We start from the raw sequence: 22,473 nt of genomic DNA, 5'->3' as shown, positions 1-22,473 counted from the left end.
AGCACAATGCAGTCTGCATTCATAATCTTGGTGCTTGATTTTATACACCTGTGGAAAGGGACCTGATGAAACCCATGAATAACTAGTTCAGTCATGCTGATTGCATCTGCAAGCAATCACACCATTACCACATGGCACAAGCTGATTGGCCTCTGCTGATCCTGCAGCCAATGAGATTGCTCGCTCAACATTTAAATAGTCTGGTTCATTGTTTGCTGTAAGCTAGTCCTGCAAGCGTGTTAACAGAGTTCCTATGAAACCCTCCACGTCCCCCAGCTCCACCTGCCTAGATCTGTCTCTTCATGCAGCAGCATATCTTACACGCTCACGGCAATGTTTTTGTATCTATTGGCAGTGGTGACATTCGGTTCAAAGAATCAAACTAAATAAAATTTTAGTTCAGGGTTGATGATGCAAGACGCCATCCGAAGTAGCACGCACACTCCTTGCGCAGCACCAAATGAGCCAATAAGCATATCCAGACGGGTTATTGTACCAAAGAACCGGTTCAGAATTAACGAATAATAAAAGAACCGACTCAAAAAGAACCAAATGAGCTGATTATAACTGTCAGAGTTCTTTTTAAGTCTGGAAACATGACCGAAAAGCTGACTTTGTAACTCAGCCTGTAGGTTTGATTTAAACCAGTTCATTGGTTCAATAAATGGACTGGACAAGCTTATTGGCTGTGAACCGACTCGACCGGTTACCCGCTAAAAAGAATGATTCGTCCAAGAATCGAACATCATTAATTACCAGTTGATATAGTCAATTAAATTATTTTTTTACTTGGATGAAACCAGATAATTTAGATTTTGCCACATAAAGCAAAAAAAAAAAATTTGTTTGTTCCTGTGTAATCCACCTTGCAATAAATGGATAGTTCACCCAAAAATGAAAATTCTGTTATCATTTACTCACCCTCAAGTTTCCTCCAGACCTGTATGAATTTCTTTCTTCTGCTGAACACAAAAGAAGATATTTTGAAGAATATGGTTAAACCAAACAGTTTATGGTCTCTATTGACTTCCATAGTATGGGACGGAAACACTATGGAAGTCAACTGTTTGGTTACTGACATTCTTCAAAATATCTTCTTTTGTGTTCAGCAGAAGAAAGAAATTCATAGAGGTTTGGAACAACTTGAGGGTGAGTAAATGATAACAGAATTTTCATTTTTGGGTGAACTATCCCTTTAACTGTTCTGTGAAATGTGTCTTTTGATTTGAAACCAAATCCAGATAATCCATTCCTCTGTGTGGTGAAAAGCGAATCTTTTTTAAAATTAAATTAATATAATTCATTTAGTCGCTGTGTATGGTCCAAATCATTCAGGAGCAAATGGGAAACTATCATTCTTAATTAATTTGAAAAAATAAAGTATATTATGTGGAAAACATAGATTACAGTTACAGAAAGTTAACCCATTTGAAAAGGAAATTCAAAATAACCAAATGTTCGTTGCTTATTGAATTTTGATGTAAAATATTTAATCCACATTTTTGGTTATCTGTGATATATTTTACATTGTTGTTGTTTCAATTTCTGCTGATTTGTAAGATTATATATATATATATTTGCAGATGCTGCTTGATGTTTTTTTAATGCATTGACATATAGAGATTTTCAAGAGTGATTTTAAGTGATATTTCTTCTGTTTTGCATGTTTCCAATTCCATGCAAAAATGTTCATTACAAATGATATTATCAGCATAACAATTTGACAGGTATAGAAAAATATGGCCTACAGTTTCGGCAAAGTTTACCAAAATTGATATTACCATAAAAGTAGAAATATTTTCTTACCCAAGACAGATAGATGAATTCTTCTGTTTCCATACTGGTATTGTGAGCCTACACCATGTACATTGTTTACTTTTCTTTCATCTTTTGCACAGTAATACATTCCCTCATCAGACACACTGACATTCTCTATATGTAGATCATAGGAGTTACAGGAGCTGTTTGGCACAAAAATGAAACGTGAAAACGTCCCCTGGAACAATTTTGAAGAGTCTATTATCAGAGATGGTTGATGCTCATGTGAGCAGTTTCTCAACCAAATAATGTGTGAACCAAGAGTCATGACACAGTCACAATAGAGAGTGATGTTGTCTCCTGCTTTAACTCTCATGTCCACTTCTGTCCCAAACACTCTCTGGTGTTCACACATCAAAACATCTGCAAAAGCACATATACGAATAAAAGATTATCGATCAAATCAGTATTACATTATAAAGAGTGCAAAATAACATATCAAAAAACACTCAAATGGACTTACACACAAATATGACTGTAACTCTTGCTTGCTCCATCTCAGTGACTGATAAGATTAGAACGAGGGTCTTCAATGCGGATGTAGCCTGGCTGACTGTGATGGGAGGGATTTCTTCTAAAAAGCCTTCATACATGTTGAGGTTGGGGACTTTTTCTTTTGGATTGAGGGTTTTATCAAGTTCATTAATATTTGAATTATAGCATACGTTATGTTTCTAATCTGGTTGTAAACTCAAAGAATGTTTGATATTGTAAAATTGTCAAAGTGCACCATCATTCTGATATAAAGTGTTCATGTTTACCATTTTTACCAAGTATGTGGTGTTATTTTCAGCACATCACAGATCAATCGTGCCATACAGTTCATGTCTAACCGGTGAATTGAATTGATGATATAACTGGCGACAAAATGTTGCGGTTTAACTGTCATTATAAAAGCCTAGAAGAAAATCAGAGGTATCACATTCAAGCAGGCCATAACAGGAAACCAATAGTCACATCCTGTTACATAAGTCACATCTAACACCCTGTGTACTTTATTCATACCTCTTTCTTCAAAAAAGTCATGTTTGTTTTTGGTTTGTAAATGCCTCTAAATATGTTGTGTGTGTATTTTATAAGAATATACTGTATTTGCTTGTGACGTGTATTGCTGTGACAAAGCCTGATAAGATGTCATTTTTCCCCCGACAGCATCTAACCACACATTTTTCCTTTCCGGTTTGTCATCTAAACAAATAAATGCAGTCACTGGTATAATATGATCATCTAAAGGTTATGGTTTTCCTGTTTCCACCTGTGAACAGTACTAAATCATCAAAACATACTGGAAACCCCCTATTTGATATAGCATCAAACATTTCTAAAATTAGAGAAAAGCAGAAGACTTCTGACTATAGTGCTATTTCAGAGAAGTAACCATTATAAAACTGATTGTTATTCCTTGTGAAGTGCAAATTGTTGTAATTTCCTTCTGACTTTGGAATGTAATGGTTACTTTACTGAAATGAGGCAGCCTTTATGCATATGCGACCGACAAACGCAACCTTTGATATGAGACACGGCTTACGAGTTTAAATCACACTGAAGATCAATGTGACCGAGACTAGAGAACTAGATTAGTCAGAATCATCTGACCAATATATAAACAAACAAACCATAGGTTGTTTTTGTATACATGACATTTAGGTAAAGGTTCATGATACTTAAAAAAAAAAAAAAAAAAAAAATCAATGCTACTTAAGTGGTTTCTCATTCAAAACAATACAGCAGTCATTAGACAACTAAAGAAACGCATTTAAAATGTAGATGTTGTCAAATTTCACACCCAAATTAGACCATATTAACATCTTTGGAAACAAAAATAGGCCTACATGTGTCTTTGTGAATATCTTGTTTATTTTCTATTGTTTCAGATCTAATTGTTCAGTAATATTCATTGTCTAATCTATTCACATGCATTTGCTGTAATGAATCATGCATATTTGGGCAAATCCAGACACCAATTTAGCTTCTGAAGCGTTTATTGTAGAAGTCGGGTAATTTATGACTGTTTATAAATATCTGTACACTCCTGACTGCTGAAATGTACATTTTGATTTACTTTCATTTTAAATGTGGTTTATACTTTATATTTGCACAACAACATATAGAATGAAAAAGGACAGGATCCCACATATATTTGAAATATTTGAAAGTCAAATCTATGAAAGCTTGGTTCCGCCACAGAATAAACATTTTAAAAGATAATTGCGACTTTTTATCTCACAATTGCGAGTTTACATCTGGCAATTCTGAGAATTGTGAGATACTGTATAAACTCGCAATTGCGTGTTATAAAGTCCGAATTGCGAGATATAAACTCACAATTGTGAGAAATAGGCTAAACTCGCGATTCAGACTTTTTTTCTCGCAATTGCGACTTTATATCTCACAATTCGGACTTTATAACTCGCAATTGTGACTTTATATCCCACAATTCTCACAATTATGCAAGATGTAAACTCAAAATTGTGAGGAAAAAAAAGTCCGAATTGTGATATGAAAAGTCGCAATTACCGTTTTTATTTTTTATTCTGTGGCGTAAAAAAGTTTCCATTAAAATGAGACGAAACTTAAGAAAAATGTAAATACTTACATAGGTCATAAAATCTGTGTACGGCCAAGGTCAAAAGTGTCAGTGAAGTCTGGAAAAGAACTGTCAGTGTTTGACAACAAATATGAATACAAATATCACCCTCCTTCAACAAAATGCAACTTTTTAACTTGAGTGATGAGAACTAGGAAAAATATTTTAAAATCGAATACAATTCTATTTGATACCGAACTCCAAATTGGATTAAGTATGTCTGTATTAAATAGTTAAAGCGTCATTGGTATTAAATACAACACATTGGCACACACGTCGATTAATAATAGGCTCATCCTGTAGTAAATACAGTATATTAACCTTTAGTAATTATTTGGGTTTGTTTTGTCTTCTGTTGTCTGCCTTAATTTTTTTCCTGAATTTTTGTGCAAACAAGTGTATCAAATAAATAAGAATTAAGTTAACCGTGTTGCGAATGTCTCTTCAATGCTACAATGATCTGTATGCAAAAGTCTCACCAGTTCATCAGAGCAAGAATTATGCACCTCCATGTCATTGCAAGTTATTTCAAATGATGAACACAACCGCATGAAGAAAGAAAGAAAAATGTTCAATTAATATCTCATTCACACAGCTTCTGTAATATAGTATCACTGAATCCAAGCTGGAAAAGTGCAATTCTGCTCCTTTGTTTCACAAGAGTGTATCCATTTAGCTGAGGGTCCATTAAAAATGCTAAGATTCAATTTCTTCCTGCATGCCAAATCTAGGAAAAACCTTTTGCAAGAAAATCCAAGGCCACTCCATTCAGCATTTGCTTATGTTATAGTTTCTAAGGCAGATTTAGAAGAACCTCTGGCCTTTTAAAAGTGTCTAAATTCCTACTTGCGGTTGACATTTACGAGTCTTTATCTTTCTCCTTATCCTTTTTCTTCTTGAACAAATTCTTGAGCTTAGAAGACTTCTTGCCCTTGTCTTTACGCCCAGATTCCAAAGAAGACGAATTTGCCGATTGACCTTCATTTCCCAGAAGGCTTTGAGAAGAGCTAGACATCGAAGTTGCGTGACTGAGATCGCAAGAACTAGCCTCGAGAGGGTTCTCGTATGACTTTTCTAGAATGCCGTCGTACACTAGCGTGCTAAGCGAATCTGGTTTCCAGAGCATAGAGGAGCTCGCGGTGAGGTCAGGTGGACCAAACTGTCCTGGGTTTGTAACCACAAATTCCTCCTGTGATATCTTGCGCCTTGGAGACTCCACAGATAGACCCACAGTCTCTCTCTGTATTTTACCAATGTGAGTTTCCACAGAGCCATCTAACTTGCGCTGTATCCGTTGTGTATCCATCACAAACTCTTGCTCATCTCGAGAGAGTTTTTTTGAGGGAATTCCCATGCGGATATCCCTGTTCTCTTTAAAGGACTTGCTTCTCTCAAACTCATCTCTTATCATGTTCCTTGAAGCAGTGTCCATGGCAATGTCTCTTACATGTAGTCTTTCGAAATCCATGGACACGTCATATTCATCTTGCGGCATTATTCGTGAAAGGATGTCTTTGGATAAATCGGTCTTGCCTAACATCTTACATTTTTTTGAGCTTTCCACTGAACTATCAAAAGTGGCATCAAAGGAATTTTCCCTAATTATTCTTCCTCGCTGGATGTTGGGTGGAAAGTCCAGGTTTTCTTTGTGTTTAATGGAAGTGTTCGTTAAGGCATCTGAATATCTAGTTCCACTTGTGGTCTCTAAATCAAGCTCTGATTTTGGAACTCTAGAAATGCTGTCCATATGATCTTTTCTGTCTCTGAGTGATCGCTGTCTTTGACTGTCCATGCTGATCGCTGATGGGGACATCTTTTCTGTTGAATAGTACCTCATTGTGGAATCTAAAGGCAGTTCCCGGGGTAATTTCCTTGAATCAAAACTAGCTTCAGTTTCTCCTCTAGTCAATTGTCTAGGAGTGTCCATGGAGGCCTCTAATTCCTCTATAGATGTCTTTCTTGACAGAGTATTGATGTCCAATTCCTCTCGCGATACTTTCCTTGAGGTGTTCACCATCAAAGACTCATCCATCTCGTCCTGTGAGAACTTGCGTGAGGGACTGTCCTCTTGTTCATCCAAAGAGATCTTTCGGGGCATTTTATCAGAGAAAATGTATTTTCTCCGAGAGGGGACATCAAGGCTGCTGTACATTCTGCTAATGGATGACCCTATTGACTCTGTAGACTCTGAGGATGTGTCCATGGACTCCCTGTCAGAGAGAGGGACACTTAGCAAATGTCCTCCAAAAAAATTACATTTTGTCATCATTTATAAGGTGACAGTAAATACTTTTAAATGCTTCTTAAACTTCCTCATGCAATAAAGAATCCTGAAAAAAAATTACAGCACAACTGTTGTCAACATTGTTAATAAGAAATGCTTCTTGAGCGCCAAATCAGCAAATTAAAATGATTTCTGATGGATCATGTGACACTGAAGACTGGGGTAATGCTGAATATTCAGCTTTGCCATCACAGGAATAAATTACATTTTATCAAAACTGTTATTTTAAATTGTAATAATATTTTACAATATTACAGTTTACTGTATTTTATTCAAATGCAGCCTTGGTGAGAATAAGAGCCTTCTTTCAAAAACAAAAATCTTTCAAACCCCAAACTTTTAAATACTACATGATTTTTAACATTGTATAAATTAACATGAATGCATTATGGTTAATTAACATTAACCTAGAGCAAAACATTCTTTAACATTTGTTTTGCATTGTTAGTTCACGGTACCTTAATGAATTAGCCAAAGTTAATGAATTGAAGCTTATTGCAATGTGTTACTAATATTTTTAAGTATCTTTGAGCTGCTTATATCTATACAATGCAAAAACAAAAGACAAGAATCCAGGCTGACATACTGTTTTACAAGCGTGGAGAATTTGATGTGTTCTTCTTCCTCATCTACATATCGGCGTAGTGGAGTTCGAATGGGAATCAGGAGGTCTGGGTCAGGTGATACGATGACCGGTGATGGCCCAATATGCCCAGATCGGCGAGAGCGAACCAGAGACCGTGGAGAACATTTCAGAGGTGAAACTGTGACTGAAAAGTATAACATGTGAATAATTAATGCCTGTTTCAAAAAATCTAACACTTACTGAAATTACTTATATGTGTTGTAAACTGTTTGTTTTTTTCAATACCATGCATAAAATGTCCCTACTACACATTTTGTTAATCAAGATAATCTTCATAAATGAATACAACTTTTATGAATTTTGAATTAACAATCAGCAGAAGTAAAAAGCTATAGTTAGGCTATAAACAAATGACATCATAGCCGTCATATGTTTCTCTTTTAATCAATCTAAAATCTACAAGTTGGAAAGTTTGAGTTAAAGTAGTTTGCAAGTATTAACACAATGAGACTATAAAAGTAGACAGTTATTAGAATGTTATTTAAAGGTTCCAATGTAGTTAGTACAACATTCTCCTAACCTTATTTGTACTCAAAATATAAAGTTCTCTGAACATTTATTTGTAATATTCTAAAAAGGTTCAAATGTCTTATTTGTTATTACAATAATGTCAGCACTATATTCTCCTAACCTTATACGTTCTGAACGTTTATACGTTATACCGTCTGAACGTTTATTTGTGATATTCTAAAAACGTTCATATGGCCAGTTTTCTTGTCACTATTAGAACATTATTTAAAGGTTACAATAAAATTGTTAAAAATGTCCTTCCTCACAAAATAATGTGCTTTAATGTTTATTTGTAACATTTTATAACATGAACAGAACTTTTGAAGCATAACAAACAAGAGTTAACATACAATTTCTGTCAGCTCAATTTTATCTGTAAATAAACTAAGGGGAATTAATAACATTTTACAATTAATTAATAACACTTACATTTACCCAAAGCCAGTTACAATAGAGGTGCAAAAGCAATTTGTCACAGCCAACAATATTCATAGTGTCCAAATACAATGGCAGGTTTATTAGAAAGCTAAACTAGAAAAAAATCTAGACCAGAGGTGAAATGCAAAGAAAAATTCTGTGTCTGTGTCTGTGTGTCTGTACCTACTTAACTATATTTTGGGGACAAATTTGTACCCAGAAGTGACCAAAACCTGACAAAATCTCCAAAAACCATCCTTTAGGGACATCCTTATTTGTAAATCTTGTAGAAAAATAAAGTAATTAAAGTGTGTGTGTGTGTGTGTGTGTGTGTGTGTGTGTGTGTGTGTGTGTGTGTGTGTGTGTGTGTGTGTGTGTGTGTGTGTGTGTGTGTGTGTGTGTGTGTGTGTGTGTGTGTGTGTGTGTGTGAGATGTGGGATAGTTCACACAAACATTTAAATTGTATCATCAGTTACTCATTCTCATGTCAATGCAAACTCAGAAGACTTTTGTCTAATCTTTTCTCATCTTTGAAACATAAATGAAAATATTTTTAATGAAACGAGAGATTTCTGTACCTCCATTGCCAGTCCAGGCCCATCCAAAAAATATGGTAAACAGAAACTCAAATGTGCCTGCATGATGAGTGAGAACCGAGAAAGATTTGCTCTGCCGTGTCAAGCAAGCATGTTTCAGCTTCCGTTTACCATATTTGAAGCACTCTATGTGTGTGTCAATTACCTCTTCAGAAGACTTGGATTAAACCACTTGATTCATTTGGATAAGTTCTACAACGGCTTTATCACTCTTTTGAATCTAAAGATCAAATTTAATAAAAATAATTATTGAAATTACCTTAATTTTTGTTTCGAAGATGAACAAAAGTCTTATGGTTTTGAAACGACATGAGGGTGAGTGATTTTTGGCTGAACTATCCCTTTTACTGCTTGTAAAAGAGATGTATCTTCAGTTGCTTCTTGAAGGATGTGATGGTCTCAAAAGATGTTGGCAGCTCATTCCACCAGAGAGGGGCAAAGAAGGTGAATGCTCCGCCTGTAAAGTTAACAGACCAGTTCACTGTTATTATGAGATGAGCATGAGAGATGTTTAGTTTGGCTACTTCAGACAACTGAACTTGAATCATATAAGGCACAAGAACACAAGAAAATATCAGGCTCAATGGAGTATTCAAAGTTCTTATAAAGGCTTACACAGAATATTTACTGGTGATGGTGATGCATGAAAATGTTACACAGCAGACCGTGTTGTATAAACATCACTTTCCTCTCAGGTAAGGTTAATGTATTCAACCATGAAGGAAGCCATCTTCTCGAAGTAATTTGGATTATTTGAAAAATTAACAAAATGTTCTAACAGAGCTACTAGTCATGGGCAGTTTTACATATTTTTCGAGCTTATCAAATGAAATCACGTTTCAATTTTAATTCATACGCTTGTGATTCGATTGCGATCTAGATTCGATTTGATTCAATATCAATTCATTGGAGAAGGGTCTGGCTGCAGACTTGTACTCTCACTCTCTCAGTCACCTGCAATCACCACCTGCATTCTCCGCTGCCTCACTTAAGAAGCTGGGATGGTTCAATTATTAATATTATTAATTTTTATATATTATATAATATATTTCATATAATATATAATAATATATTATCTGAGAGTGCAAGTGAAAGTCTGCAGCCAGACCCTATTGGAGAATTTGGATGTATATCAGTATGTTAATTTTATTCAAGGAAAAATCTCTCTCAACTAATGCTGTAAACTACACAATGAACCCTGTCATTACTATTAAATTACTATTAAAGTTTAACATCTGGTTTGTATACAATTGCATTTAATGCAATGTTATTATAATAACTTTTTAATAAGAGTAAAGATATAATGAATATGTAATATAGTGAACTCTCTAGAGTAAATTTTTCTAGTAAACTATCCAGTTTAAAGTGATTGAATGGCTTTCTTGAGGTAATTGTAATGTTGTGTGGCATGTTGTTTGCCCTTGATACATAAGACATAAGATTACCTTACCTTCTGATGTTCATTCATGTTTATTTTATAACTAGTAGTAAAGAGAAAGAAATGCTGCTTGAACTGAGGCACTACAGCAGTCTGGCACTCCACGTTAAATAGTGCCAAAAACACATTTGTTTTTTTAATTTTGTAATAAAATGGACAAAAATTAAAAGCTGAGACTTTGTGTTTTCATAACAAAAGCATGCTGTCAGTGTTTTCTTTGCCCCGCAATGTACAGAATATCGAATGCCGGTGCACATAATAAACACACATGATGGGCAAAGACAGATTGCGTGGGAGTTGGCACTTGGCAGCCCTGGTATAAACATACTTTAAAACATTAAAATATACATTAAGACAACAAAATACTAGATATGCACGATATATCGGCCACCATATCGGTATCGGCCGATATACGTTAATTTTTAACGTTATCGTTATCGGCCCGATAAGAAAATTTGGCCGATATATTAAGGCAGATAAATAATGGATTATTTCCTTCAGTGGATACACTTGAGATTCACCATGATGGTTTTAAATTGCTTGAAATATGATTGAAATCACTTCAAAAAAGAAAATACGGAAAATAAGTGCAACGTAAATGCAGCGCAAATCTGTCATATAGGCTCCATAAAATTATAATGAGAACAGAACTTTTTAATTGCGTGCTTGGGACATGGCTTTTATTGGTCATGTTCTTGTAATCAGGCTCTCAAAAAATGTTTTTTTTTATTTTTTTTTATTTTTTTTATCAGCCAATATATCGGTTATCGGCCTTTAAATATAAAGAATTATCGGTATCGGCCAACATTTTCATATCGGTGCATCCCTACAAAATACATAATTTGATAATAATCAAAGAAAATAGTTAACTAAATAAATAATTGACTAAATAAAAACGTAACCAATTAATTGACACACTTACCTCAAGTGATTTCTGAGGCGAGGTTCAACCGTTCTTCCCGACCGATCTTCACACGCATGCGCGCAAAAGTGGCTTGGCTTTTAAAGGGGTAGTTCTGAATAAACCACATTTGAAATATTCCCCCTTACTGCTGATTGGCTACAAGTGTTTTTATTGGTGCTCGGTCCGATCCACTTTCGACAGTGTTTACTGTTTACTGCACCTTTAAGAAACCCAACCCTATGCCCTTATTAGTTATCTTTCTAATGTATTTTGAGAATGATTTACATCATTCATACATTAACACAAATTACATATATGTATGTAGGTTATTATGGGAGTGTTACTACAAAAAGGATGTTCTTTTAATATAGCGCACAGAACGTTAGTGATTTCATCATCATTCTAATGGGTAAAGGATGCTCCAAGAATGTTTGTTGTTCTAAGAACATTTTCTCTTATCATTTCAAGAACATTCATCAAGTTCAAATAAAATGATAAAGAAGTTCCATGAACTTTATTCTAACAATGTTTTATGTTAACATTCTGAAAACATCCAGCAAACATCATAGAGATGTTCCAAAAATGTTTCTCTTAGAACGTTTTCTCAAAAGATTATGCGAACGTTCATCAAGAACAAATATCATTGTTAGGACGTTTTATGAACTTTGTTCTCACAACATTTTATGCTAACATTCTGAAACATTCAGCAAAAAGACGTTCCGAGAATGCTGCTTTAAGGATGTTTTCAAATAACGTTCATCAAATAACATTGAAAGAACATTGCATGAATTTTGTAATAAAAACGTTTTATGATAACATTATGAAAACATTCAGCAAATATGAATAACATTACAATTTTGTTCCAAAAATGTTGTTCTAAGAATGTTTTCTCTCAATATTATATGAACGTTCATCAAGTACAAATATTGTAAGGATGTTCCATAAACTATGTTCTCACAATGTTTAATATAACATTATGAAAACATTCATCAAGTAAAAATAACATCATTAGGACGTTCCATGAACGTTGTTCTAGTAACGTTTTCTCTAAGCATTACTAGAATTTATATAATGTTATACAAATATTTTTAAAGAACTTTTGTTCTAACATTTACATGACCTTAACAAAACGTTAGTGAAACTTGTGGGACTGTTCCCTGTTACTGATGTATTTTATGTTGTAGAATAAAATGTGAAAATATCTAGCTTGTGTTAACCACAGACATTCAACCAAAATCCCATTCGTCGACGGGACGACGGAACAGTGTGCCTTTTTTACCCAGTCAGAAAACAGTCAATACTTTTTATTAGTGCTGCAAATCAATTAAAAAAATATAACAAATCAATCACACATATTTTCTGTAATTAATTGCAATTAATCGCACCTAACATTAAAGTTTTTATATTTTTTTATACTGTAATAATTTCACATATAATCTCCAAATTAATGTAGAAACAACATAAAGACAGTAGCCTATATTTTAAATATTTGTTTAATGGCATCTTTATGAAAGAAGGCCAGTATCACCAATACCAATACAGCTACTGATGTCTCTATGAAATAGATTTTTTTCTCAATTTTAGCCATTAATTATAAAAAATATAACAACTTTTAATTTGTGAACTTAAAGGTGCCCTAGAATGTGAAATTGAATTTATCTTGGCATAGTTAAATAACAAGAGTTCAGTACATGGACATGACATACAGTGAGTCTCAAACACCATAGTTTTCTCTTTCTTATTTAAATCTCGTTTTTGAAAAACACCCCTGAAAAACAGGCGAATCTCCACATAACACCAACTGTGACGCAACAGTCGGGATCATTAATATGTACGCCTCTAAAAATTTGCATATGCCAGCCCATGCTCAGTGCCAGGCGGAACTGCGCAGCCGAATCATCAGAAGTTCTGCAGGTGAAGAAACAAGCAGGTGAAGGATCATAGGGAAAATGGCAGATCTATCTATAATCGGATACCGCTACAGTTTAATTCGAAGTTGTTAGTTGCTCTGCCCATTTCACCACGGACTGTTTTTCTAACCTGGAACAATATCAAGCAGCCAGGCTTCTCTCGGCGTCTCAAACGGACGAAGGGGGCAATTTCAACTAACGTTATATTCCCGCAAGCGGTAAGTAGTGATTTTATTAACGATAATTTACACTGTGTTATCTAGATCCAGCGCGATATTGTTTTTTTCCTCGAGAGACATCGTGGCTTGCAAACGAGCGAACGAAGCATGGCATTGCTCAGTGTTTGGATGTACAAATGAACACAAAAGTATTTTTTAGCTCCTTCATCCGTGCCTCTGAAGAACCAGTGGGTTATGTGAATTTCTGATGTGTAATTGTTCAAGTTCAGACAGATAATCTTTCTCTCAAAGTCGTTCAACACTGTTTATGCATCAGTAAATCGCGTTGCAGTGATAAGATCTTCATTCACGCGATAAACAGGCTGTCATCTGCTCAATGGTCATCACTGCAACCTTTTATTGATGGGAATAGATCTAAATACTTAAAAAACGTATCATGATTCGTTAATCCCGATAGCTGTAATAGTAAAAACGTATAAAAGCTGTAATAGTAAAAGTTTTCCAGATAGCTCTACATGTAATGCCAGATATTTCATATGCAAGCATGTCAGCCAATCACAGCAGTGGGCAACAACACTGAAGTCTCACAGCAGACACGCCCCTTCAAACAGAGCGTTCAAATCAATAGATGAAATCAGGCTAGGAAATATGCCTTTTATTTCTAAATTATAACCAATTTTGATCTAAAAAACATACTAACATTATAAGGGCACCCCAGGAAACATTATAAAATAATAAAATAATCCATTCTACGGCACCTTTAAAACAATCTTTACATAAACCCATTACAATAAATGTCACTTTTACCTGTGCCCTTCAATATACAGTATCAGGGCTCAATTTTTTCCATCTCAAACCAGTTCAGATTTTTGCTTGCCCTGTCAAAATCTTTATTAAAGCTACAAAAGTTATTCAGTCAAGAGCAGTGAGTGCTTTTCTCTTTTTCTTTTGTTCTTTGATTATCCTTAATGACAAACAGCGGCAGGTTTATTAGGCTGGTGTCACTTTAAGATCTGACACACATGACGTAGATCTGACAAGCATCCCAATTCTTTACATTTATTTAAGACTACATTTAACTTATTTAAGACTGTGCTTGCGAGGATACTTGACAAAAACTTGACATAATTTTGGCATAATTTTGTGTGTTTTTGTCCGTTAAAGCACTGTCTGTGCTCATGAGTCGTGTGTGTGTCACAGACAGGAGATTACTGGAGCCAGTGCTGCACTGCGTTCTCTTTTGTGTCTTATCGCGTTTGAATGGATTAAAAGAATTTACGTGAATAAGAGCATGGTCATATAATGTAACGCCAACCAAATGATAAAGGGAAAAACTTGAATAATGATAACCTGAAAAAATGTGCGTTAACGAGTTAATTTTGACAGCCCTACTTTTTATATGTTTGATTGGCTCTGCTTAATGGATAAAAAAAACAGAAGAACGAAAACACATTCAACTAGGAATGAAGAAAAGAAAAGTACCAACCAGGAATCTGTGGTATAATCTGTGGCATTTCTTCCTCCATGTCCTCCACTGAAACAGGCACTTGATAGGACTGTATTGCAGCCCGGGGCATTAGCATCCAGTTGGGGTCTGGGTAGAGTGTAGCGGTGAGATTGGATAGGCCCGGATTTTTCATCAAAGGAAAACCACAAAAGCTCTCAATCTGCTGCCAGCGGTGCAGACGCTCCCGAAGACAAGCGGTGACGTCTGCTAGTGCGTTCCTTTAACAAAAATACAAATGCAGGTCAATGTAAGTACTCATGATTTAAACATTAGCCCCAAAACTGTTTGGATCCACATTGAAAACAGTATGAATTTCATTGCATTATTTATTCAGTTTTAAATGAGAATAAACAAATTACTTGGCCTCAAGAATTCTCTGATCCACTTGATCCAGTGAGGAGCTGTGTGCAACATGTAGTGTACCCAACAACGAACTCCTTTTTTTCTTGATCTTCTCAGCCTGTGCAAAAATACAGAGTGATTAAATAAGTCCATGCAAGACGCTCCACAGCCCTCTCATTAGTTATACAGATTCTATACATTAACTCAAAAGGCAAAAGAAAACATGATTCCCTCTGTATTTGATTCCAAGCATGGGAATGGGTTTGAAACGGGTGACTCATTCATCTCTAAAATACCTCTTCTTTAGCCGTGACTAGTTGTTGTTCTGCACTTTGCTTCTTGATGTTGTAGTACTGGACCTCCACCTCATAGGTGAGCTGAAGCCACAGCTGCAAATTTTCAGGAACTGCCCAGAGGGACTGCATGTCTTTCTCTGCCCTCTTCAATGCATCACGTACCTGTACCAAGAGCACAGAGAACCATGGTGTAGTGGAGTCTTGTTGGGAGATGTTTTACAGGGAGAACCGCAGATGTTTACCTGTTCAAGCTCTTCCTCTGCATACCGAAGACGGCCGAGTTCACTCACTGCTCCATCTCGGAGTCTGTGCAGGCGGTTGGCTTCATCCTGAGCACCTTGAATCTCGTCCCTCATCTTCTCTTCTAAATTCTTTTTCTCTACCGCCACAGTGCGCTTCTCTTCCTGGGCCTTTTCCAACCTTACAAAAACATTTAAAAAAGCAGTTTTTGTTCTATAAGATGCTGAAAAAAACGCTCTCCAATGTCACCCCCCTCTTGTAAGATTTGATGGGAAGTCTCATTTTAGTGACTTGGTTACTTCTGATGTAAATAGCCTGGTTTAAAAAGTAATTATATAAAAACTAATGATTATATTTTTATTTAGTATATTTATGTATATGTTAAAGTTTAATGAGGTCACACAATTGAGACCCTCATTGTTTTAGTGCCAGTTAGGTTTTACTATTCCTATAATGTTGTCAACTGTCTCAAGTTTGTTGATCACATATACATAAATTTTTATGCCTTGCAAACTTTTGGCTTGTTGTGATGTATTGAACATTGTTGTTGCAAATTTTGCTGATTTAAATAGTTTGAAAATTAAATATTTAAATTAATTATTTTTAGGTAATTATTAATATATAATTGTATTTATAGCTGTCATTGACATCATAGCTGTCACTTTTTTATTTTTTATAGAACACAATGTTTATTGAACAGTATACATATATTTCTGACATTTAAATTGATAGTTCACTCAAAAATGAAAATTCTGTCATCATTTACTCACCCTCAAATAAAATGTATTTATTCTGCTGAACATAAAAGAAGATATTTTGAAGAATATGGGTAACAAAACAGTTGATGGACCCCAATGACTTCCATTGTATAGAAAAAAAATACTATTGAAGTCAATGGGGTCCATCAACTACTTGGTTACCAATATTCTTCAAAATATGTGTTCAGCAGAAGACAGAAATTCATACAGGTTTGTAACATCTTGAGGGTGAGTAAATTATGACAGACTTTTAATTTTTGGGTGAACTATCCCTTTAAATATTGCTTATATCATATAGATTGTTGGATCAGGTGCGAATCAAACAAGTTAATTTATTTTGGTGAATAAACCTGATTTAAATTGATGTTGAATGTGGAAGTTGTTAAGAAGGTGTACTCACTGCCCCTGTAAGTCTCTGAGGCTTTGTTCAGCTCTCTGCAAGCTTTCCAGGTCCTTCATCATCTTTGAAATATGAACCTTAGATGTCTTATTCTGTACTCGTGCAAACCAGCATCCTCCAATCCCCATAACTATTGACACTATCAGAAGCAGGTCTTTCAACCAGTTGTGTGGAGGTCCTGGAGCAAATGTACACAGGGATATTAGTCAGACAGCCAATGAAACATTATGTGATGTGACATCTGAGTGTTTATTTTGCATGCTGACTTGATATCTGCTGAATATATTTTACAGTGTGAGAGAGTAATTTGTTGCGTTCTCAACAGGAGTGCATGGATATTTGATTTTGCATTAGAATTCATAATAGTTATTTGATGATCTTATTTGCAATTAAATCACTGCCACTGGACCAGAACTGTTTCGTAAAATAGCTTAAGTTTTTCAGACACTGAAAAAACACAGAGTTTGATACAAAAATCATTACATTAATATATATGAAGTGTATACATACGTGTAGGTGGGCCAAACAGCACAACATCCAGGGCTTTGAGCTTGAGTTTTTGTTTGTGTTGCTGGTCCTGGATCTTCAGAAAAGCGCTCATAAAGGATGGCTCATTGGAAGCAATCCTGTAAATGTAAAGTAGGAAACTGTTTGCTTCATGGAGCTGGAGCATGGAGTATTTAATCAATAAGATTAACTAAATACACAACCGGTCAAAAGTTTGGGGTCAGTACGATTTAAAAAAATAATACTTTATTTCAGCCAGGATGCATCACTAGTGACAGTAAAGACATCTATAATGTTACAAAAGGTTTTTATTTCAAATAAATGAAAAGGTTCTTTTGAACTTTATAGGGAATTTTTTATTTTATCATGGTACTTTCCACAAATATTATGAAGCAGCACAAATGTTTTCAGCATTGATAATAATATGAAATGCTTCTTAAGCACCAAATCAGCATATTAGAATGATTTCTGAAGGATCATGTGATTTTTGATCAAATAATTGCAGCCTAAGGAGCATAAGAGACTTCTTTCAAAAGCATTCAAAAATATTACCAGCCCCAAACTTTTGAACGATAGTGTATTTTCAATGCAATCACATTTATTTAACACATTTACAAAATTTTACATTACAACAGTTTCATTCTGTCCTGTGTGACTTCTGGTGCTGTTAAAAATATCTATATTTTAGTTTATTGAAATCATTATCACTGTCAATTTATAATGCCTATTAAGTCATCTTCATTTATATAGCGCATTTATTTATATAATTAATATAAACTTATATTACGTTTTTAATGTTGACTGCTTTGGTTTAGGGTAAAGGTGGGATTAGAGCCTCTAAATGATCTATATATGTAGTTTATTTGTATTCTATTGATAATATAAATAGAATAAAAAAGGATTAGTAAAGATTTTTACATTTCTAAAGCTGTGCATTTACATTTTAGATGCAATCCGAACATCAGTCATATAGTTTCAATATATATACAAACTTTTTTTTTTCTTTTTTTACATTATGTACAAATACCTATGATAACTTCTGAAATCAGGCTGATATGAGAGGGCACTTGCCAAAATAGACGAACAAATTTAGAAATTATTCTAAAGTGTTTTTATTTTATTTGGTTCAGTCTTAAGTTGTCTAACCTGGGCAAGGTGTTTCCACTGACACGCAGCTCTCTGAAGCCCTTTTCATACTGAGGCAACTCAACAAACTCTCTTAGCCACCTCAAGACATCCTCCTGAGTCCAGTTATGAACTGATAGAAAGAAAGAAAGCAGTTAAAAAAAGAGCCAAAAGAGAAACACACAATCATGGATGGAGACCATCTTACCCTCAGAAGATTTCCAGCCCTTCCAAAGCTCCTCCAAAGTGATATGCTGGTCCTCTTGATGGAGTTTACTGTGCTTGTTTGCCTGTTGTTGCTGCTGCATATCTTCTATGATAAACTACAATAAGAAGGGATGGAGATGCAAAAGAGTAGCCGATTTAAATAAAATTCTGCACACCAGAAAACCACTCTACATATGCAGTCTCGCCACATATAAAACAACAGCTGAGTAAACATTCAAGATCAAAAGAGCTCAAGTGTCTGTGAATGTGTCTTGGAATCTGTCTCTGCTGTAATCAGATGCACCACGTGATTCCAGGCTTCTTCGCTGCTTAAATCCACCTAAACCTTTTCTATAGCAACAAGGAAAAGAAACCCAATGCCAGAGACATTGACACACTTCAGGACATTACTTAGTAACTCATCCTCCTCTGCTATGTTCTCCCAATGCCAAGCCTGAACAGTTTGTCTTAGGTGTTGGATAGAAACATGTGTTTCTAAATTGACCAACAGGCTTGGGGGAGGAACTCAAGGCCGGGTGCTTTGGAATAACATTCTAGCACTTACGCAAACATCACACAAACATATCAAAATGTAAAGCTGATCTTGTTGGTCTGAGTGTGAGTTTAGAATGTTCACATCCTCAGACTTGACAACTACTACATTTGTGCAACTCGACCATCTGTTCGAATGAGCAGCAAAAAATTTGATTAAAGAGACAAAGAAAATTAAGTCCTCAGTTGTGGAATATCTGAAATAGTATATTTAAGGGAAATTTGAAAAGTGCGGCTTCAACTAGGGCTGCATGATTTGTGGAAAAAAATCTAATTGCGATTTTTCTGATAAATATTGAGATTATGACGGAAAAAAATTACAGGTTTCCTCTGCCTGTTTGTAAGGCTGATCAAAACTTTTAATTATGAAATCAAATATTTTATTATTTTATCATTAAATATATATAAATTACTAAATTAAAGCAAAATAAGAAACAGTACTCTTGCAATATTTCACTGTAAAAAAAACAAAAAAAGAGTATTTGAGAAACATAATGTGATAATTATGATAATCATTTTATTTTGTATTACACACTCCAAAAATGCTGGGTTGTTTCAAACCATGTTTAGGTCAAATATGGACAAACCCAACCATTGAGTTTAAAAAATGTATAATAAAAAAATGTAAACCAACGGTTGGTTTTGTCTATATGTGACCCAAACACGGGTTGAAACAACCCAGAATTTTTGTGCAACCCAGTGCACCTGTAAAATTAAAATACTAATATTTTTTTTTTTTTTTTTTTTTTATATTTCAAATCCCACTTCAATTAAACATGCAGCACATATATTTATGATAATGAGCTGATGAATTGAATCAGGTGTGTTTGATTAGGGAGACAAAGAAAACGTGCAGTGTTGGGGGTACTCCAGGACAGGTTTGGGAACCACTGTAGCTCATTTGATAATCGCACTAAGCCATATTGTGATTTAAGTTTTATTTAAATTTAATCATGCAGCCCTTGTTTAAACTAAGGCTTGGAAAAGTATTGGAAATTCTATAGATTTTTACAATTATTTAAAAATATAATTTTTTTCTTCTTATGATCGGCTATAGAACATTTCACCAGCTAGAAACTGCTCTTTCGTTGTCCACTTGACTGCAAATTCCAGGGAAATTGATTGGCCAGAAGTTGTGGAAACCCTGCAGGATTTACATTAGGGTGTGAGGAAACTTCTCTCGTTGGACTTGTGTTTGTGACATCTGTGACTGTTGATTACCTCGACGCTCTCCTCCACCTCAATGCCTCCATCCTGATCGTCATCCATCTCTCTGTGGATGTGTTGAAGAGCCTCCAGACTGAAGCGGTCAGCCTCCGTCACACATGGAGGGCTCACTTGCAGACATGGATCTGTGGTCAAAGGAGGACAGAGGAGTTAAGCAATCCAATAAACACTTGCAATGTCAACATGTTATTAAGAGGCATCATTATCTTTTCCCACAGGAAAGAAACATCATAAATGACAACAACATCGCTTTCATATCTCTTTTGTTTCTCCAAAACAGTAATGAGATTAAACGGACAGCACATTTTTTAGAAATCTTTACAATGTCCCAAATGGGTTAAAATTTGCCAAATCAGATTTCAGTATGATTTCTGTCAACAACGTCTTCCATTACAAAATGATCTGACCACACCTTAATTTTTTAGGTCAATACTTTGACTGTGTAAATTGCCTAATGTGTCCATTTCTAATCCCCCTATGAATTAAGAATACTCAAATGATTGTCATTATGGTAACACTTTACATAGCAGTGTCTATTTTACACATTTTGTGTAAATGTGATTTATTTTTATTTATTTATTTTAACCATAGCAATAATACCAAGTGAAGCATCATAAAATAGTTACATATTATTTAATGTTAATATTCTATTACTCAGTGAAATCTCCCAAAAGAGACAGACTTAGAACATAAAGGTCCGGTTTCACAGACAGGGCTTAGATTAAACCAGAATTAGGCCTTGGTTAAATAAGGGCATTTTTAGTAGCTTTTATATACATGCCCTAGAAAGAAACATTACTGGTGTGCATCTTGAGACAAAACAATGGCACTGGCATATTTTAAGATATATCAGTGCAAGTAGCTTTCATTTAAAACAGGTCAAACATGCATGATTTTAGTCTAAAACTAGCAAAAGCCTTGTCTGGGAAACCAGATATGCGATTATTTTGTATACCTGAACTTTTGATATTATTTCTGCTGTAAATAATCACATGATGCAGGGAGCATTCTGAGGCTTAGCAAAAATGAACTTTATGAATATTAACATCATCTGGTCGTGCACACGTGCCTGTTGAGGTCACAGTTGTGTCCCTGTACAGTCCAGTGTGCTGCTGCTCATCGCTGGAACAGACGCAGATGATCAGCCCGCGCAGCACGAGCAGGACGGTGAGGCAGAACTTCTGCATCGCAGGCTTCAAGTGCCACTTACTGTCTGTGATTTAAAAAACACATGTGCCTCCAAATGTAACGTTACGTGATAGTGATGCTATAAACAGCCCCAGCTCCAGCTCCAAGAAAAGGTGTCGTCCGCCGGTTAGAAAAGCAATAAAATTAAATAAAATAAAACAAAAAATCACATATAAAAAAAACGAAAAACTGTTCGAAATGTTTGTTTACAACTCCAAAGATTAAGTCAAAACGTTAAAAAAGGTAGATACATCCCAACATCTGGTTTTGCCAATGTCGTTTTGTTGTTACATTCCAAAGAAATGGCGGAACAAAGTAAACAGATTAATATAACATGTCTTTAAAAAACGGATTCTAAAGAAAGAACGTTCCACTTTTCAAATACGGCGTTGGAATGAAAATACGGTGACCAAGAATAGAAGTCCTTCTGAAAGTCAGGTTCCTGAATATGAATAAAGTTCCGAAAGTGCTTCTCTATGGAAACGTTTGGAGATAATGCGTGTCCATAAAAGTGTTCCAGTTACTAAATGTCACAAACTTTGTAAGCTCGTATTTAGCATGCGTCTGCTCTTCCAAAGCCAAACGCGAATTTACTAATCCTTAAACGGCGTCTACTCATGAATATTAATTAGATTGCGTGGCGCTTGCCAAGTAAACTGGTTTGCTGAGGTAGACGTTGACTTGAAATATGAATATCAATTAGTTTACGTAACTGGGCGCTCCAAGAACATTACCAAGTAACTTGAGCATTACTCTTTCTATTGGTGTTATTCTATAACTATAACTATTGTGATGTTCTAATTTTGTTGTGCCATAGTGTAAACTGAATGTTCAA

At 35.1% G+C, this 22,473-nt stretch overlaps 2 protein-coding genes across 8 annotated transcripts in view; one reads left to right on the top strand and one right to left on the bottom strand.

Annotated features, from left to right (window-relative positions):
• Positions 1-2,584, top strand: part of LOC309495877 (piggyBac transposable element-derived protein 4-like) — an 11,609-nt gene extending 9,025 nt beyond the window's left edge. For all 4 annotated transcript variants that reach the window (XR_014204858.1, XR_014204859.1, XR_014204860.1 and 1 more), the window contains one exon: positions 87-2,584. The gene's annotated coding sequence lies outside the window, so the exon portion shown is untranslated. The remainder of the gene's footprint in view (positions 1-86) is intronic.
• The window catches only part of stim2a (tromal interaction molecule 2a), a 25,063-nt gene extending 2,590 nt beyond the window's left edge, over positions 1-22,473 (bottom strand). For 2 of the 4 annotated variants that reach the window (XM_082165752.1, XM_082165753.1), the window contains exons 1-12: positions 21,520-22,473; positions 20,445-20,575; positions 18,673-18,787; positions 18,486-18,597; positions 17,343-17,458; positions 16,833-17,010; positions 15,677-15,854; positions 15,435-15,596; positions 15,156-15,256; positions 14,776-15,014; positions 7,276-7,459; positions 1,807-6,615 (exon numbers count right to left, since the gene is read on the bottom strand). In XM_082165752.1, the coding sequence (XP_082021878.1) occupies positions 5,265-6,615; positions 7,276-7,459; positions 14,776-15,014; positions 15,156-15,256; positions 15,435-15,596; positions 15,677-15,854; positions 16,833-17,010; positions 17,343-17,458; positions 18,486-18,597; positions 18,673-18,787; positions 20,445-20,575; positions 21,520-21,637 (2,985 nt within the window). In that variant the 5' untranslated portion in view covers positions 21,638-22,473 and the 3' untranslated portion in view covers positions 1,807-5,264. Of the gene's footprint in view, positions 1-1,806; positions 6,616-7,275; positions 7,460-14,775; positions 15,015-15,155; positions 15,257-15,434; positions 15,597-15,676; positions 15,855-16,832; positions 17,011-17,342; positions 17,459-18,485; positions 18,598-18,672; positions 18,788-20,444; positions 20,576-21,405 lie in introns of all 4 variants that reach the window. The other 2 variants (XM_082165754.1, XM_082165755.1) reach the window with 2 other exon arrangements.

This window comes from Leuciscus leuciscus (genome assembly GCF_965113295.1).
Source record: "Leuciscus leuciscus genome assembly, chromosome: 3".
Taxonomy (NCBI): Eukaryota; Metazoa; Chordata; class Actinopteri; order Cypriniformes; family Leuciscidae; genus Leuciscus; species Leuciscus leuciscus.
Note: the sequence above shows the minus strand (reverse complement) of the source record. Positions and strands in the feature narration are given on the sequence as shown.